A 15,076-nucleotide genomic window follows, 5' to 3' on the forward strand; every position below is an offset into this window, starting at 1 on the left:
GAACTTTGCTGCAACAAAATCACAGAACTGTTTCATACCAGCATTAGGTGGTCCCTGAGCTTGGTTGGACAAGTATCTATAAGAAACATATTCTGGTTATGAAGCCCTGCTAGGAATCATACTTGCCTCTTTGTTGATGCTACCTCCTCATTAGCACATCTACAGCTCACTGCCTGTGTCTTTGTCTAATAACTATTATGTATCTCAAGACTTAACACCACTGGTGGGTCTTCTTGGTATCAGAGCAGACTTCAGTACATGTGTTTAGATTTCCTCCTCCAGTGGATATGAGAAATTTTTTTGCCAATAACCTTTATGAGTACTTTGGTCATTTATTTTGACAGATATTTTCCAGTGATCTATAATTAAATGCATTCTGCTTAAAGTCTTGGTTGTCCAACTGTATTCAAACAGCTAGGGAACACAGTGGAGAGAGTGACAAATCTGGAGTGAGGAAGACTCGAGTTAAAATTTGGCCTCAGATAACTTACTAGCTATGTGATCCTGGCCAAAGAATATATCTCTGTTTGCCTTGGTTTCCTCTTCTGTAAAATGAGCTAGAGAAGGAAATGGCAAGCAAATGCCTCAAAAACTCTAAATGGGATCACAAAGAGCTAGACACAACAGAACAACAATATAAACAGATTTTTAAAAAAATTATTTGAGACCTGAGTGTATTCACTCTAACTTGACCTAGTCTTTCATCTCAGTCATTACTGTTCCTGGTTCTATTAATTTTTTTCTTCTTTCTTCTCCTCATTTTCCTCTTTGCCTTTGTCTTCATCTTTATCATCTTCTTCATCTTCCTCTTCTTTGTTGTCTTCTTCATTTGACTTTTTCTTTTTAATTGAATTTTATTTTTCCAATTACATATAAAGACAATTTTTAAAAATTTATTTTACACTTGAACACAAAACAGGAAAAAACACACCATTGCAATGTTCACAGCAGAATACAATAGATTTAAAATATAAATCAATAAATTTCCATTTCTAGAAAGCCTATATGATAAATACTACATATTATGTTCAGAGCCGTCCATCTTTTCTTTGCTTCCTTATAGGTTTTCTTTTGTTCTCTGTTATGCACTTTTTATTTTATTCTTTTTCCCCCTTTCTCCAAGAAGCAGATATATATTATGTTACATATAATATTATTCATAAAATATATAATTATATTATAATCATATACTATTAGGTGTTTACATAACTATAATATGATTATCTATATTCTAATAATATAATGCTATATATTACGTATACACACATATACACAAACATATACATGTACACATACACAGAGTATATATATATATATATATGCATGCATATGCATTTGTATAAATCCATATAAGATAATGCCATGCTTGTTTGTCCTCTGTTTTTCTGTAGGTGAGGATAATATCTTCTTTCATTCATCCAAGTCTTTCCATGTCTTTCTAAATCCACCAACTTATTTTCTGCACCACCAACATTGCAACCTTGTACTGGCTAATTATTTTTAAAAGTCTGGAGCAATATTAATATAACTGAAATATAGTGTAGTTGCCCTACTTTTCTCTTTTGATTAAATCTATTTTAAATTTAATTTTGTATGAGATCATGATTACTATCTCTGATTTTTTAAAATGTAGCTACTGCTAGGTCTTGTGTGATTCTAATTGTAGCTCTGCTGTATTTGAATTGTTATTTTGCTTATTTTTCTTGTTGCTCTTAATATTTTCTCCTTGACCTGGGAGTTTTTCAATTTGGTTCTGACATTCCTGCAGGTTTTTGTCATGGGATCTCTTTCAAATGGTGACTGATGGATTTTTTTTTTTTATTTCCACTTTCCCCCTCTTGTTCTAACATTTCAGGCCAATTTTCTTTAATGATTTCTTGTATTCTTGTATCAGGATTTTTAAAAATTATACTGTTTAGGTAATCTGTTTCTTCCTATGATTTCTCTTCTTGATCTGTTTTCCAGATGAGTTGCTTTTCTTCTGACTCATTTCACATTCTCTTCTATTTTTTCCATTCTTTTTATTTTGTTTTATTTCTTGGTCTCTTATAGCTTCACCGGCTTCCCTTTGTTCAATTAATTTTCAATGAGTTGTTTTCTTCCTTAAGATTTTGTATCTCCTTTTCCAGTTGGTTGACTTTCTTTTCATAATTTTCTTGTTTTTCTTGAAATGTTTTTATTTTTAAAAAATTCTTCAATTTCTCTTATTTGATTTTTAAAGTCTTTTTGGGCAAGAGACCATTTGACATTACTCTTTCGGGATAGGAGAGTTTTTTTTTTTTGTTTTGTTTTGTTTTGTTTTTGTTTTTGGCAAATCCTGTTCTTGTCTATTTCCATAATAACTTTCTATGCTTGGATTCTTTCTCCTTGGCCTACTCCTTTTTATTTATAACAGATTATTATTGTAATCACTTAGAATCCTGAAATGTGGGGGTGGTATCTCTAGTCTCAGATCCTTCTTCAGTTCTTCTCTCTAGCCTGGAACCAAAACCAAGAACTCTGTTCTCCTGTGACTACCCAGAGCCATCAGCATTCCTGCCCTCCTGCTCCTTCACTCACCATGTGTATGCTGGTTCCTTCTTGTCCAGGGTAGAGTCTCAGCAGCAGAACTGGGCTTGGTGTTCATTGTCAGCACTTCTTCTTCTGCTACCAGATTCCCCACACTGTCCAAAAGGTGAAAATTCTCGGGACCAGGGCTTATGACCCACCCAATCTAATTGAAATCAGGGTTCAGTGCTTGCTGTTTCAGAGGCACTAGACTGGAGATCTTTACACTTCACATGGTATCTTCACATTACACTTCATATACTATCCTACCATCTTTCTCTGGATCTTCTCTAGAAGGAAGATCACTGTTCTGACCCAACTCCTGTTGTTTTTATCACTCTTACGTTCACCCCGAGGCACTGCTTTGTCTGATTTGTGGGGAGATCTGAAGAGCTTGGAATTTTCTGACATCTTTTGCCATCTTCCCAGAATCCGCCTAGTAATTTCTGTAATTTAGCATTCAAACAAAGCACAAATAGTTTTGTACCTCTCTGGACTATCCCCAAAGCATTATGTAATATTTTTGTAAGCCTTTTTGCCATATCAATTTTTGGAATCTTGTAATCAGATCTCCCAAAAGTTTAAAAGCATTTCTACTAAGTTTCCCCCTATGTCAGTCCCTCTTCACTATAAGGGGCCCTCCAACTATAAAGTGCCTCTGATTCCCATGAAATTCAGGTTTCTATATTTGTTCCCTGAAGGGTTATTACACCTTTTTTGAGAAAGTTCCTAAGTTGGTCAGATGTGTTTCTCTGCCAAGATTTACTCTGTCCTATACCTACTGCGACACAGAGCTTTTCTGTCTGATCCAGTTGGCCTTTCTTCCTTTTCATTTTGAGGAGAGGGAATTGATTTTGTTCCAACACCGTCTTCTATGAGGTTCCATTGATTTGTCTTCCTGGAATCTAATGGGCGTGTCACTGGATTGTGTGGTTGATGTGACACTGACATCAGTCTCTAGAGAGATATCCTGCTGTGGACATCTAGACATAAGTAGAGGTGATCTTTGCCTGATGGAATATAGCCTAACCATCAATAGCATATTTGTTGTCTGTTGCAGTCAGCCAAGAATTTTCCTTAACCTCTTGAACAGATGAGAACCCAAATGTCTTTTCAAGCTTGATTCTCAACTGCTTTATTTTATTGCCCCATTTGCTCACAAAAGTAATTATTAAAAGCCTCCTCTGCCTCACATGAATGGGGGAAGGGAGTCCCAAAATAATGTCCAATAACTATTTAGTATCTGAATGTTTTTTTCTTTTTTTTTTTGGTAACTTTTTACATTCATTATAACACATCTATAAATGGATAATTTATGGTCTTCTTCCCGAGTGAAGCCTCATGGGAATTAATCCTTTTTAGACCCTCATGTCATCATCAGGTAAAATATTAGAATAGAGTTTTTTTTTTATCTATTAGGAATGAGGGCATTGTTGGCAAGTAGAGGAAGCTTAGTACAGTGGGGAAAGTGCTACATGTTGAATCAAAGGAACTGAGTTCACTATCACTATCCAACTATTCCCTACCCATAAAAATAGGCCATCTCTTTTAGCAAAAAATTATAGTGAAGCAAAACAAAATAAAATTACATTGGCAATGTCTGAAAATGAATGTTTTGTTTTATCCCTTTACTACAAAATTTCCCAGTGAAGCAACAAGAGGAATAAATGTCTCATCAAATATTTTCTGGTGTCACAACTGGTCAATGCATTGATCAGAATTTCAAAATCATTCCAAATTAGTTTCCTTTACATTACTGTGATTATCATATAATTTTTTCATGTTCTGCCCATTTCATCCTGTACCAATTCTTACAAGTCTGCTATTTCTCATGACACAACTATATTCCATTACATTATATATCACAATTTACTCAGCCACTTGTCACTCACTGCTGTCACTCACTGTTTCCAGTCTTGATTTTTGGTGACGACAGAAAGTTCTGCCATAAAATTTTTTTTGGTGATATAAAGGCCCTTGTCCTCTTTCTCTGAATTCTTTGGGTTCTAGTAATAATATTGCTTGGTGAAAAGGTATAATTATAAATTGTTTTCCAGAATGATTGGACCAATTATAGTTCTACCCATAGTTCCAATTAGCTCTATAGCAATTTTTCTTTTTCTTTTATGTCATCTTTGCCAACTGAAGTGCTTGAAGTGAAACCTCAGTTATTTTAATTAGCATTTCTCTTAGTAATATGAAAATTTTTTTCACATAGCTATCGACAACTTATCTTTCTTCTTCTAGAAACTGTATATATTCTTTGACCCTTTCTCATGTGGGGAATTATACATAAATACATCATGCATTTATAAATGTAAACTCACATTCTATGTATGTAGGTACATATATATTATTAGAAATAAGACTTTTATGGGAGAAATTTGCAACAAAAATTTTTCCCTAACTAATTATCTCCTTCAAGATGCTGATTGGATTTTTAGTTTTATCAAAAACCTTTTTGACTTTTAATAATAATTTTCATTGCATCTTTTATGATTATCTTTGTCAGTTTGTTTGATCAAAAACTCTTCTTCTCTCCATAGTTTTATATAATCTTCTCTTCTGTAATTTGATTATATATGAACCTTTTTATACTTCAGTCATGAGACTACTCAATATAACCCATAAGTAGTCCTATACAGATGCTGCAGACCACCAATATGAGGAAAAACTATTATTGCCCCACACAGATCATTGCACTCATCAATATTTCCAATTATTAAGTTTTTCTTAACATCAAACCAAAATTGGGTAGTGGTTTTTTGTTGCTTTGTGTGTGTGTGTGTGTGCAAGTTCTACTAGTTCTGCCTTCAAGATCAACAAGATAGGTCTAATCTGTCTCTTTATGAGGGCCCTTCAAACAGTTAAAAAAGCATTTACCATGTCCCTTAGAAGTCTTCTCTTCTCCACACTATCATCCCCATTTCCTTCATCTGATCCTCATATGACATGGATCTAAATCCTTTCATTATCTTGAATTCCTTCATTTGGAGAAACTCTATCCTCTCAGTTTCCTTCCTAAAATGTGGCTTTCAGGATTGAACACAATATTCCCAATATAATCTGACCAGAGCAGAATAGAGTAGAACAATCATTCTTTCATTCCTGAAAGCTATATTTTTCAATGAAGCCCAAGATTTTGTTAGTTTTTTTTTTGGGGGGGGTAGTTTTTATATTACATTACCAATCTATAGTGAGTTTGAATTAAATGAACAAAGAAAACATAGAATGGTAAAGCTACAAGAAACCATAGAGATCATTAGTTCAATCTATACTCCCTTCTTTTAATGGGAAACAGACCCAGAAATGAAGGGACTTGTCCATAGTCATACACCTAGTTGGTAGCAGACCTGGTCTTTATCCTAGGTTATTTTTACTTGAATTTTAGGGTTCTCTTTGTGAAAACAATATATGACCCTGAAGGAGATTAAAGAGATCTATAAACATAAGTCTAATAAATTATTTACTTGTTTTACTCATTAGATGAAGATTAGTCCTTACTCATTTCCATATATTCAGGAGTTAGTCCAGTATATGGCTCCAAGCTGTAATCCAGGTCCCATTGCTCAGGGTGCTTTGATTGTGTAGAGTCAGTTTCTCCAGGCTCTGTCTCATCCTTCAGCTTTCGGAATAGTTTCTTGAGTTTTCTGAGAAGAGAAATGGGCCACTTACCAAAGACTACATGTAAGAATAACAACTTATATTTATATAGTGTTTTAAGGTTTGTAAGTTAGTTTCCTTAATAACTCCAAAAAAGAAAGGTAGTATAACCATTACTGTCCTCATTTTGTAGCAGAGGAATGCAAAATTCTGAAGGGATAAGTGATAATAAGTATTAGAGCCAAACTTTGAACTCTCTGATTTTCTTTTTATTGTGTTATATTGGGGTAGGGACAGCCCTGACAGCATTTATATCTTTCCTATTTCACAGAAGAAGTAGAACAATAACGTGGAGGTTTAAGACAATTTTCATCATAGGAAACAGAAATGCATCCACAGTTTTCCTTACTTTAAAGGAAATTGGATGGAAATTCTCTTTACCAAGGTAGGGATGCTTGGTTGGAAGTTCTTTGATATTTTTAATTTTTTCCCACTCAATTATATTTTATTTTTTCCAATTATATGAAAATATAATTTTCAACATTCATTTTAATAAGATTTTGAGTTCCCAATTTTTCTTACTCTCCTCTCCACAAGACAGCAAGCAATCTGATATATAGTATACATATATAATCATTCCACATTAATCATGTTGTGAAAGGAGAATCAGATCTAAAAGGGAAAAAAGCTGAAAATAATAACCTTCCATCTGACTCCATAATTCTGTCTTTTATTTGGATAGAATTCTCCATCAGGAGTCTTTTGGAATTGACTTGGATTATTATATTGCTGGGAAAAGCTAAGTCTATCATAGTTGGTCATCATCCTGTGTTGCTAATATCATGTATAATATTCTCCTGGTTCTGTCTTCTTCATTTAGCATCAGTTCATCTAAATCTTTTAAGGTTTTTCTGAAATCTACCTGTTCATCATTTCTTACAGCACAATAGTTTTCCATTACATTTTTATGCCATAACATTTCCAGTCATTCCCCAACTGATAGGCATTCCCTCAATTTCCAGTTCTTTGTCACCATAAAAAGAGATGTTATCAATATTTTGTATGCATATGTCCTTTTCCCTTTATTATGATATCTTTGGGATACAGACCCAGTAGTGTTATTGCTGAATCACAAAGTATGATAGATTTTTATGGCCCTTTGGGCATAGTTCCAAATTGCTCTTCAGAATGGTTGGATCAGTTCACAACTCTACCAACAATGCATTAGTTTCCCAATTTTTTCTACATCTCCAATATTTATTTTCCTTTTCCATCATATCAGCCAATATGATAGATGTGAAGTGGTACCTCAGAGTTGTTTTAATTTGTGTTTCTTTAATCAATATTTATTTATAGCATTTTTTTCATATAACTATCGAGATAGCTTTAATTTCTTCACTTGAAAACCATCTGTTCATATCCTTTGGCCATTTATCAATTGGAGAATGACTTGCATTATACATTTTACTCAGTTCTCTATGAGGCTTTTATAAGAAAGACTTGATGCAAAGATTGTTTCCTATATTTCTTCTTTCCTTCTAATCTTGATTGAATTGCTTTTGTTTATGCAAAATCTTTTTAATTTAATGCAATCAAAATTATCCACTTTGCATTTCATAATGTTTTCTATATCTTGTTTGGTCATTAAGTCTTCCCTTCTCCATAGATCTAACAAGATAATTATTACTTGCTCTTCTTATTTGCTTATGGTATCATCGTTTATATCTAAATCATGTACCCATTTTGATCTTATCTTGATATATGTAGAGTGAAATGTTGGTGTATGCCTAGTTTCTGCCATACTATTTCCCAGTTTTCTGAAAAGTTTTTTTTTTTTTTTTCAGAATTGTTGGATCAGTTCACAACTCTAACAATAATGCATTAGTGTCCCAATTTTCCTAGATCTCCAACATTATTATTTTCCTTTTCTATCATATTAGTCAATCTTATAGGTGTGAAATGTTACCTCAGAGTTGTTGTAATTTTTATTTTTCCAATATTTATTTAAAACATTTATAAGAACCAGAGAGTTCTTATCCCAGAAACTGTAGTCTTTGGGTTTAAGTGTTTTCATTTTAAATGGTGGCTTAATAAAGTTCGTACAGTTTCTTTGTACAAAGCTCAAGTACAGGATAGAGAGGGTGTTCTTATTTAGATAGGAATTTAACTGGAAGATCTCTGACATCTCTCTCAACTCTGAGATTCTGTGAAATCCTTAATGAAGGTTGTGTAGTAAAGCAGGATTTAAGTTTAAGGTAGATGTCAATTTACCTTGTGTCAGTAATTATGCCAATTTTTTAAAACTATTTTAAAAATTTTTAAATTTTCAATTAAAAAATTTAAACTATTGCTAGCAGTTCAATTTTTCTACTGCCCATTGCCTACTTTTGTCACTGTAGAGTCATCTGATCTATAATAGCAAGGTCCACTCATCAATCCATCAAACAACAAGTACTCATTTAATTATAAGTCAGACTGTGTTAAGTGCTCAACATACAAGACAATAACAACTTCTGCCTTCAGAAAGCTTATGTTTAGTTGGGTTGGAGAAAGTACAAATGCAGAACTAAATATTAGATACAGAGTTATCTGAATCTCATTTAAACTCTACCTGTTTTAAGAATATCAGAGAGTGAAGATGAAAGAACCTAGATAAAAGACTAATACATGACTTCATCTTTCATGGAGTTGAGGCAAAATCAAAGGAGTTACAGGATGTGGATTGAAATTCTGGCTTCACTATTTATTTTATTTATAATCACAGGCCAGTAATTGAACTTCTCAAGAGTCCCTGTTAACTCATCTGAAAAAGGAGGGGCTAGGATTACTTAATTATTAAAATTCCTTTAACTTTTGAATCCTATGATTCTAATTCAATGGAGGATGCTGAACTACTGAAAATACATGTTTGAACTCTAACCTCTACAAGCCTTTTCTCTTTTTCTTCTGTTCCCTGAGTGATAGCCCAGAAATTTGACTTTTAGCGGCAAAAATTTAAGTTAAACATAAATAAAATTTTTTGACAGTAGTGTACACTGGATATGGGTAATTCCTTCCCTATATTAATCTTTCCTGCCAATAATAGACTGATTTTCCTTATGCAAGATTCAGTCATGTTACATATGTTATAGTCTACACTCTTCCCCATGACTGTAAGCATCTTGAGGGTAAGAATTGCAGCATTTCATCTTTGCACCTCTAGTACCTAGCATATTACTTGTATATAGCAAATATTTAAAATTTTAGCTAAATCAGCTTATTTGTTAAATGGTCTCCTCTAAGATGAGAAAGCTACATGAGGGCAGAGACTTCATTTTATCTATACTTTGTAGCTTATCCAGTAAGCCCAGAATTCTGATATAGTAGGTATTGTGTGTATGTAAGTGTGGATCTATGTATCTATCTATATCTATATCTCTTTATATCTCTTTATCTATCTATCTATCTATCTATCTATCTATCTATCTATCTATCTATCTATCTATCTATCTACCTACCTACCTACCTATCTAGCTAGCTATATTATATGGTGTGTGTGTGTATGTATGTATGTATACAACTATGGGGAGAAGGGAGGAATCTCTTCTGGTTCTCCTATTATCCCTTTAACCATACTTCTTAGTTTCCCTTGCTGGATTTTCACCCTTGTTGTGCATTTCAAACATAGGTGATTCCAGGGTTCTGTCCCATTGTGTCTTCACATCTCCTCCTGTACTGATATATTTGGTCATCTTATCAGCTCTCATGGAGTCAAATATCATCTTTATGCAGGTGATTCTCAGATCCTCAGATCTATTTGCCTAGCTTTTAACCTCTTTCTTGTTCTCTAGTTTTACATCTCCAGCTGCTTATTTGGACATCTTGAACTGATTGCCCCACAGACATGTTAAACTTAACATGTCTAAAACTGACTTCATTATCTTTCTATCTCCCAAAATCTTTTTTTTTTTTTTTTGTTAAATTTCCTACTAAAATCAATGGTACCACTCTCCTTCCAGTCAACTAGACTTACAAGCAAGGTATCATCCTCCACTCCTTACTCTTTCACATTTGCTCTATCCAATCTGTAACAAAGCCCTCTTCCTACCTTTCTACATTTTACGTTTGACCATGTGCTATATGAACTGACCTTTTGTTCTGGTCCCCACACAAGAGTCTAATATCCCAACTCTGAATATTTTTCTCTAGCTGACACCATTCCTGGAATTCTTACCTCATCTCTCTTTCCTGGCTTCCTTCAGGTCTTAGCTAATAAGAAGCCCTTTCCAGTGCTTCTTAATCTTGGTGTTTTCTGGGGCAACTAGATGGTACAATGGATAGAGCCCCAGCCCTACAGTCAGAAGGAACTAAATTCAAATCCAACCTCAGATACTTAACACTTCCTAGTTGTGTGGCCCTAGTTGAGTCACTTAACCTAATTTCTTTGCCAAAAAAAAAAAAAAAAAAAACTTGGTGTTTTCACTCTGAGATTCCAGTTATCCTGTATATAATTTATTTGTACATAGTTAATTACATGTTGTCTCTCAGACTAGGCACTCTTTAAGAGCTAGAACTGATTTTTTATCTTTACTTGTAATCCCAATATTAAGCACAGTGACCAATACACAGTAGTTTCTTCTTCATCATCATCATCATCATCATCATCATAACACTAAGCTTAATAAATGTACATTGACTTGACTAATGGGTGTCCAATAAAAATGTGTTCAGTGACTCAATGAATAAGTAATTAACATACCCTTCCCCACCTCATATCCCCAGTTTTTTCTCAAAAAAATTTGGGAGGGGAAGAAAAGAGTGGCTGCTAAGGACACTTTAAGGATATTTTTAAAAGATGGAGTCTTTCCAGAACAGGAATTAATAGAAGTCCCATAAGATATAACATACAGATGGGGTATTTGGAAAACTTCAGATTATGATTCTGATTGTATAATACATTCTCTCATTAAAATGATTTCTTTGATGTTACCCCTTTTTTCTTTTCATATGTGTCCTGTCCCCTTTTAATAACAAGTTTTCAGAAATGTTCCCCTAGAAGTCATGAAGCTTTTGATCTTGCACTTCCTCAAGGAGTCATCCAACTATAGTAGTAATGGTAGTGGTAGCAAAGTCTTTAAGATGCTTGGGATACCTGCTAAATGAAACAGGAACTCTAAAACTAGGGATTTGTATATTTTGATTTTTCAATAAAGACTGAATAATACTTCTGATTAAAAGAACTGCACAATCTCAGAAGTTCAAAGAAGTCAAAAAGCTCATTTACTCCCAACCTATATGGGAACAAGAATTCTTTCTATAACATAGCTGGCAAGTGGTTATGATACTTTAGTAGGACTCAAGCCTATATAGTGCTATATACACTCTGCCTTTCTTAAAGGAGGCTAAAATTTTCTTAATTTTTGGCTGACATGTTATTAGCTCATATTGAGCTGTGGCACATAAGTCTCCCAAATATTCAACCATACCTCTACCATCACATGCTTGTACAATTGATTGAGCCTAAGACTTTACATTTATATCTATTACATTTTACTTTTAAAAAATGTTGGTTAGTGTTTTAGCCTGTAAAGGGCTTTATGAATTCTGGTTCTGTCATTCATTGTGTCCAGCCATCTCTGTGTCATAAAAGGCAGGTATAATAGAGACTCATTGAATGTAAAGAACCTGCCTCAAGTTGTAAAGCTAGTAAATGACAAATCTGAGATCAGGGTCCAAAATCTCCTAACTTCAAATTGCCTCTATTTTTCACATCAATAAATACTTTGGGTTATAATCTGGGAAAGGGTGAGATTTTACTTATGACATATCACCTTTGTACTTCTCTGCCTTAAGCAATTGCCTAACAGAATGACCCACATAAGAAAGCTTTTAAAAGCTGCATCCAGTTCTTTTTAAAAATATTCTTGGCTTTTCTGAGAAAAGAACTAACTAAAAGTGTATGGGCTGCTCTGTGAGGTAGTGATTTTTAAGTCTTCAGAGATCTGTTGCCCACTTGCCAGGGTACAATGTAAAGGTAATTCCTGTATATGAATAAATTGTTCTGCATTATTTCTGAAGTCTCATGACCAATGACCTCCAAGGTCTCTTCCACCTCCAAGATTCCATGATTTTATGAAAGTGCTCCTTTTCAAATATATTCTAACAAAGGGCAGACCTGAATTTGTAGGAGAATTCAGATGTGGGGATTATATGCTTGGTATGTATTGAGGTTATCTGCAAAAGGTTTCTGAGACTGGTCTGGCCACAAAGAGGGAAGCTCTAAGAGTAACATTACAATCTGTACTCAAAGCCCATTGTGCTTCAACCAGATGTTAGAACTACAGTAATCAGATGTTCAAACACATGGAAAAGGAGCAAAAACAGTCATCCCAAACTGCAAATAGCACAAGATTCGGTTCTTCCATTCTGCTTACCATACCCAAAGACTTCTCTAAAAAAAATCTGCCAATATCTATTAGGCTCTGACCCTGAGTCTAATGGTCTGAAACCCCTAATGTTTATAATTATCTGACTGTCTGGACAGCATCTGTTACAGTTGTTTAAGGACATGAAAACAGAGAGATGCGTGAGTGGGAAATCGTCTGGGAGAACAGGACACACTATCAAGTTTTATCTGTTATTATATTCTCATTAGCTCAAGAGCTATGTTCATGACACTTAATGACTACAGGTTTATTGCTTCCCTTGCAACATTTTATTTTTCCATTCTGAGTTGAAAGTGGCAGCCACCAACTTCACAGGCATCTCAAGAACCAGACCCAGGACAGTCATGAAAGGCAATGTGGATTAATGGAGAACTTCCCCAGATGGAGCTTTAGGATTCTATTAAAAATACAACCTATATATTGTGCCAGGTTTGATGGGGGGGGGCAAGGAGAGAAATGCAGGAGGATAGATGAAAACACTTCTCCAGGGTACAAAACTTTTCAGTTTTTAAATAGTTACCTAAGAGAGTTAATGCAGCATGGTATCCTAAGAGAGCTAATGTAGCTTCTCAATGGCAGCTTAGAAGGACTGTAGTGAAATTCTTCAGAGCTTGTGTTTGGAAATATAAATTAAATATATATACAGGTGATAGATATGTATATACACATATCTAGTATATGTATATAAATACATACATATGTATGTATATTTTAATTAATGCCTTTGGATCAAGGTATTGGTTGCATGTTTATTAATTTGTAGATAACAGGCAGCTAAGAGGGATAACAAACATGTTTTTCAAGCATATTCATAGTTTAATGAGTTCATTTTTTCCCCTTTTTTTCATTTGCTCAACTTCAGATCTGAAGTACCATCCCCACTGTTGCGGGATTTTTAAATTTTGAGCCATTCAGGGTTAACTGACTTAACTAGACAGCTAGTATTTGAGGCTAAATTTTAAACTCAGGTCCTTCTGACTCCAGGGACCATTGTTTTTAAAAGATCAACAAAAATACCTCAACGATCACATACCTCCTCCATAAGATAGCTTGGAAGAAAGTAATTGGCAAACTATAGAGTATTATTTAAGTTTGAAATATTTTCAACTTTTCCATGCCTCAATTTCTTCATTATAAAATAAAATTGTAACCACATAATCAATTCTATCGCTTAAACCTGTAAACTTAATCTAATGATATTATAACTCAGCATGTGTGGAATTCCCCACTGGAATGTGTGTTTAAGACACACACACACACACACACACACACACACACACACACACACACTCCTTTTATTATAGTACTGACTTGCTATAGAAGTGTGAGAGGGTGTGTGTGTGTGTGTTTGGCAATTGGTGTTAAGTAGCTTGTCCAGGGTCACATAGTTAGTTTTAAGAGTCTGAGGGTAGATTTGAACTCAGATCCTCTGACTTCAGAGATCCATCTATCCACTGTACCACTTAGTTGTCCCCCCACTTGCTTTTAATTGAAAATAATATTATTCTAATTCTTTACCCATCTCATTTATCAGATTTCATATGACTTTGCTGATGCAGAGAATCAAATTTATCCTCTAAGGACAGATTTAAGAGCACAAAGGATAGCCAAAAGAAAATGATGCAGGCTCTGAAGATAGTTTCAAAAATACTTTGGGCAATTTGACAATAGAACAAATTGCCTCTCAAGCTAATTACTTTGAGAGACACCATAGCACAAAAGAAAAGCTATCACATTTGAAGTCAAGGATCTTGGATTTTAAAAATTACTCTAGTACTTGATTGTAGGTATGACCATGTCTTTAGACTTCTCTACATCTGAGTTTTCTCATGTATAAATGAAGAAAATAAGCCTATTACTTACCTCATGTTGTAAAGAAAGCACTTAAGGAATTGAAAAGTACTTCGCAAATAGTTGGTATTGTTACTCATGACTCAGCTGAGTAAACAAGTTTTGGTATATTGTCTTAGAAATCAGTCTCATTATATTGTCATACTTCACACATATCTCCTTATGAATCTAATGCCATTTTATACCTCAGGGACTAGATTCAATTAATCATAAGATTTAGAGGTCAAAGGAATTTTAGAAGTCATCCAAAGTGGCTCCCTTCAACAATGAGAGGATCCAAATCAGACACAAATAGACCCTATGAACTTTCGGGAGGACTTTCTAACTGCATATCTAACTGCTCTTTTCATAGAGGGCAATACCTTCTCAGATGAGGGCACACCATGCTGAGCAGTCCTGTGCCAGTGTATCCCATGGCCTACTATAATGAAGTAGTAAGGGTAGGGTTGATGAGGAGAAAGTCTCTACATATACAAAGAAGCATGACCCCAAGCATCATTTTCAAACATGCTGCCCTGACTTTACAAATGATCTTAACAACCTGTTCCTGACAACTTAAGACCATTATTATGAACATCTGCTATTAATTTAGTCTACACAGAAATATTCAGGGCCCACTGAAGTGGGCAGGGATACTTGCCCCTTCATTA

General features: G+C 34.4%; 1 protein-coding gene across 2 annotated transcripts in view; it reads right to left on the minus strand.

The window, feature by feature from the left end:
* Positions 1-15,076, minus strand: part of ANO2 (anoctamin 2) — a 531,090-nt gene that overhangs the window by 57,036 nt on the left and 458,978 nt on the right. For both annotated transcript variants that reach the window (XM_074269016.1, XM_074269017.1), the window contains one exon: positions 6,052-6,197. In XM_074269016.1, the coding sequence (XP_074125117.1) occupies positions 6,052-6,197 (146 nt within the window). The remainder of the gene's footprint in view (positions 1-6,051; positions 6,198-15,076) is intronic.

The sequence above is a fragment of the Sminthopsis crassicaudata genome, chromosome 5 (genome assembly GCF_048593235.1).
Source record: "Sminthopsis crassicaudata isolate SCR6 chromosome 5, ASM4859323v1, whole genome shotgun sequence".
Lineage (NCBI taxonomy): Eukaryota > Metazoa > Chordata > Mammalia > Dasyuromorphia > Dasyuridae > Sminthopsis > Sminthopsis crassicaudata.